The following is a 5,158-nucleotide window of genomic DNA, read 5'->3' on the forward strand; positions in this document are numbered from 1 at the left end:
AAACGATAATTTATGAAAAAATGTAAAATGTATTGAGAATAAATTATAATTTTAAATAATTTAATAGGAAGTACTAAGAAATTAAGGGCTGGTTTGGCAACCTTCTAAAAAGTCAAAAAGTTACTAAAAAAATTAAAAAGTTATCACTATTCACAAAAAAAATATTAAAAAAATAATATACAAAAAATTTCCGTGTGTGCCCCAACCTAAATTGGATGATAAAGTTTGGCCCGTGGGGGCCCACCATGGGTCCCGTTTTGATAATTTAAACCATTCAATATGTAGAAATTGTCTAGTACTATATGTCTGTAAAAAATCATGTCTATCGGATATTGTTAACTATATGATCAAATCAGTGTTGTATAAAAATGAATGATGTTATAACTAATAGTTAACAAAAAAAACTAACATGATCAGATAGCTATCGATATTCAATCACCGTGATTTTTTACAAACATATAGTACTCGACGATTTCTACACATTGAACGGTTCTGATTAGAAAAACGGGACCCGTGGTGGGCCCCCACACGCCAAATAACACCATCCAATCAAAGCCTGAGAAGGAGACAATAATTTCTCATCAACTCCACAGTCCACTCCACTGCAGAGCACCGGCGTCTTACGCAATTTACTCTACACACTTTTTTTATACAATTTTTTAATACATATTTTTTCATAAAAAGTCAAAAAATTAACCCAAATATTCATATTTTTTTCCTCAACTTTTTAGTTTAAAAAGACAAAAAGTACACTTATTTAAGACACCCCAAACAACCTCTAAATGCACTGAATGATTTTTTAAGTACAAAAAGAATCACGCTTATTTAAGATTTATTGATACTTCACTATTTTTTTCTTTTTCTTTTTCTTTTTCTTTTGTTGCAATTTTTTATAGTTCAAACATTACTCTTTTTTTTTTCCATTCCCCTAAAACATAACCTTACAGTACATACATATATATATATATATATATATATATATATATATCTACATATTTATTTCAAATCTTCGTGGGAATGCATTATACATATTTATTTCAAATCTATAAGTGGGAATGCATTATGCAGTCTTTTTCCACACACACAAATATATATATAGTCAAATCTCCTTCCAAAAAATGGTATGAGGTCGTACTTTTTGATTTAAAATTTGAGAAATAACTTGCAGTGAGTACGAAACACGTTAAAGAAAAGTTTTAAAAAAATATATTAAATTTTAATTTCCTTAACTTTTTTCATTTTTATTTTTATAATTTTATAAACCTTTCTTTAAATTTATAATACGTATGAATTTGGTTTTTTACTCATGTAAGTATTATTTGTTACCCAAAGTTCTTTTCACGCCTGAACTATGACAGACAGACTATTAATTAGACACGGTTTGAGTCAAGAAACAGGTTTATCATAGCTAGTTGGTGTGTCAATTCATGATGTTTAGTTTGAAAACTTACTACAAACTGGTGAGGAAAAAAAATAAGGGAATTTGATCAAAATCTTTTTATAATAAAATTTTAAAATATTAAGAATAAATATAAAAATAATTTTTAAAAAGTTTAACCCATATTATTATTATTAAAATATTTTTAGTAACTAGTTTAGGTAATATTTGATAGGGGTTGGCTTTTCTTCGGTCTGTGATCGAACTGGAAGGTACTGTTGGGCTCTTGGAGGCCCACCACGGGTCTCATTTAAATAATCTGAACGGTCAATATGTAGAATTCGTCGAGTACTATATACTTGTAAAAACTCACGTTAATCGGTTATTCATAGCTACGTGATCAAATCAGTTTTGTATAAAAAAATGGACGGTAAAAAAATAAACGGTTGATAGAAATCTAATCCGATGAGATAGTTATTGATATCCGATCAAAGTGATTTTTTACAGACACATAATACTCGGCGAGTTTTACACATTGCACGGTTCGGATTATCGAAACAGGAACCCGTGGTAGGACCCCACGGGCCCAACAGTATCCTCCAGTCCAATCACGGACTAGAAAGAAGCCCAACCCTATTTGATATTCTCTACAAAACTGTATTTTTTTTATCTTTTTATTTTTTTTGAGTCACATTACCTATTTATTTTTTTGCACATCTTTTCGTAAAAAGTTAAAAATAATGCTTATTTAAATCATCCCAAACACCCTCTTAATATTTTAAACTTTAAAATGATACAACTTTGATCTAAATGTTCGTTTTTAATAAAATTAATATTTTTAAAATTCTCTCATCAAGATCTATCAAAAAATATCTAGGTTAATTATGAAATTCTTTATAAAAATAAATAAATAAATAATTACAGTCGAAATTGACGTAAATAGTAATATATTATTCTGTTTCACAGTAACATGTTACTCTGGTTGACAGTAATAATTTACTATCTGTTCTGAACAGAACATCAGCAACAAAAATATAGTACAACTCTCCCTGCATATGAACTCACACTGCTTCTAGAAATTAAAACCCATACATACTCATAGAATAATCAATCAAAACTTCAAAAATTCTCTGTGTTAATAAAAAATGGCACATCGTAGAATATCAATTTACATAATTAATTGATACGATAAAGTTTCCATCTCTTTCTCTCCATCAACTGTTAATGTCTATGAAAAATCTGAAAATGATAATAAATTCAGAGCAATGAGGGATCCCTCTCCTTAATCTGTCTTCTTCTCCTTCTTCTCTCTTTTCATTAATCTATTCTGCATTTTTCAAAGAGATCAATGAAGAAGTTTCGACTCTCAAATAAAAATATATATATATATATATATATATATATATATATAAAGAAATATGGAAACATGTTTGTTTGTCCTTTAAGAAGAACTCGCTTTTTGCTCGGGAGATTTAGGAAGTAAAACATTATGGATTGTCTTTTACACACTAACATGTTAGGTTTAGGAGGTTTTGGCTAAATTTAAATAAATAAAATAAAATAACACCATATAATGGTAATATAATCTTCATACATGTATCTGATAATACAATTTCGGTCTTTGGAAGGGAGTCGAGAATTCCTTGCCCTGGAGAGGCAAAAAACAGATTCAAATTTTAATTATATTTAGATTTTAGATTTGAGTATGAATTTTATGGAAGAATAAAAAAATTGAAAAAAATAATAGCCAAATTGTCACTTTTTTCTTTTCTTTTCATTTCATTTCGTTCTATAAATTTATATTCAAAAATTTAAGATTCAAACATAATACTATGGTAACCAAGTTTGTGTATCTTTTTTAAATAATGTATAATGTGTTGCAAATATTAATTTAATTTATACTATCTCTCATATTTTATACAATAAATTAGTGATACATCATATCATATCTAATATTTGGCATTTAAATTCAGTCCCTAGTAGTATCATTGAGTAGAGTTAAAGTTCAAAATCACCTCCATAATTTGAACCATTTATTTTATTTTATTTTATTTTATTTTTAAATCATTTAGGTATGAAATCAAATTAATCAAAAAAGTTTCATGATTCTCGTAGTAGGTTCAATTTATCAACCGGAGACAATCCAACTCTATGGAGAAATAATTAACCTAACAAAAGAATTAAAGAAAATTAAATACAAAATATTGTGAGAGAAAGAAGTCAGCATTCAACAGTCAACCCCTTTGAAAACATGGAGCCATTTGTCATTAGTAGTTAGTCTCTCTCCCATTTTCCATGAAAACCCAACAGCTCACGCAAACAACACCAAGTCACATACACACACAACCAAAAGAAAAAAAAACTTAGAACTATATATGTAGAGAAAGAGTTGTTCCATCCCCACTTCAGAGAAAAAACAAAACAAAAACAAACCAAACCAAAACAACCACTACCCTCCTCCGCCGCCGCCATGGTTGTAGGGCAGTGCGAGAATTCATTTTCCAACCCTGCTTTCCCATGTCCTCCATTCTTTCCAGAATCAGAACGAGAATCAGATTCAATCCCTCAATTGCCTCATCATACGAATACCCCAAAAAAATATGATCTAAACAATAAGATTATGCTCAGTGCAATCATCTCTTTATCGGTTGTGGTTGTGTTCGTCACCATACTCCACTTATACGCAAGATACATCCTCCGTCGCCAAGCACGCCGTAGAGCCGCCATTCGCCAGCTAGCAATGGTGATTTCCGAGGTTCGTAGCGACCCTCCAAAGACCGGGCTTGATCGGGCTGTCATCGCCTCTCTACCCATATTTGTCTTCAAAAAAAGCGACGATTATTCCATTGGTAATGACGAGACCGGGCCACCGGAGTGCGCGGTTTGTTTGAGCATCTTAGAGGATGATGAAATGGCTAGGCTTTTGCCTAATTGTAAGCATACTTTCCATGCAGAGTGCATTGATAAGTGGCTTAGTTCACAGTCAACATGTCCTATTTGTCGTACTCAGGTGGAGCCAATGCTTCTTCCTGCAACCGGCTGTGAGCCGGTTATTGCTGGTGCTTTGGCTCCACCTGTAGAACGTGTCAATTCTACGTTGACGAGCGTGGAAGAGACATCAAATGGTGGGTTACAACAATCTTCTGCTAAGGCTAGTGGATCAAACTCGCGGTTGAGCTCTTTTCGAAGGATGCTTAGTAGGGAAAGATCTTCCCGACAAATTCAATCTTGTGGACAAGAGGACGGCGTAGAAGATCTTGAGAGACAGTAGCGATTTCTCAGAAATCTTGATTCTCTCCATTTCATAAATAGAATTGAAATCGCACCGATTTCATTTCTTTAAGGTTACAACTCCTTTTATTACTATAATTCCTTCTCTCTCTCTCTCTCTCTCTCTCTCTCTCTCTCTCTCTCTCTCTCTCTCTCTCTCTCTCTCTCTCTCTCTCTATGTCCTTTACAAATATATGATTTTGTTTTTCTTAATACAAACAAGTACACATTACATATGAGAAACATAGATGAATTTCTCGATTCTGGTCACCGGCCGGGGAGATTAAATTTTCAGATGGTTTAGGTACAAGAGAATAGTGTATGATGTTCACAGTATCAGATTCTGGTATGTCATAAATTGTTTTGTTTAGGTAGTCAAATCATACAAACGACTTTTGGTGTTTGGTTACCTAAATTGTTCATACATGATAAGGGCATAAGGAGGTAGGGTGAGTCCCATGTGCACAAGCTACTCAGGCTAAAGTTTGGGAAGTTTCAAATAATTCATTT

General features: G+C 32.0%; 1 protein-coding gene across 1 annotated transcript; it reads left to right on the forward strand.

Annotated features, from left to right (window-relative positions):
* The first annotated feature begins 3,608 nt into the window (after nucleotides 1-3,608).
* Nucleotides 3,609-4,891, forward strand: LOC114271457 (RING-H2 finger protein ATL40). Its single transcript, XM_028213077.2, has one exon. It carries the CDS (start codon nucleotides 3,849-3,851, stop codon nucleotides 4,647-4,649), a length of 801 nt encoding a protein of 266 aa, XP_028068878.2. The 5' UTR covers nucleotides 3,609-3,848; the 3' UTR covers nucleotides 4,650-4,891.
* The last annotated feature ends 267 nt before the right edge of the window (nucleotides 4,892-5,158 follow it).

This window comes from Camellia sinensis, chromosome 8, assembly GCF_055761805.1.
Source record: "Camellia sinensis isolate YWXY chromosome 8, ASM5576180v1, whole genome shotgun sequence".
Lineage (NCBI taxonomy): Eukaryota > Viridiplantae > Streptophyta > Magnoliopsida > Ericales > Theaceae > Camellia > Camellia sinensis.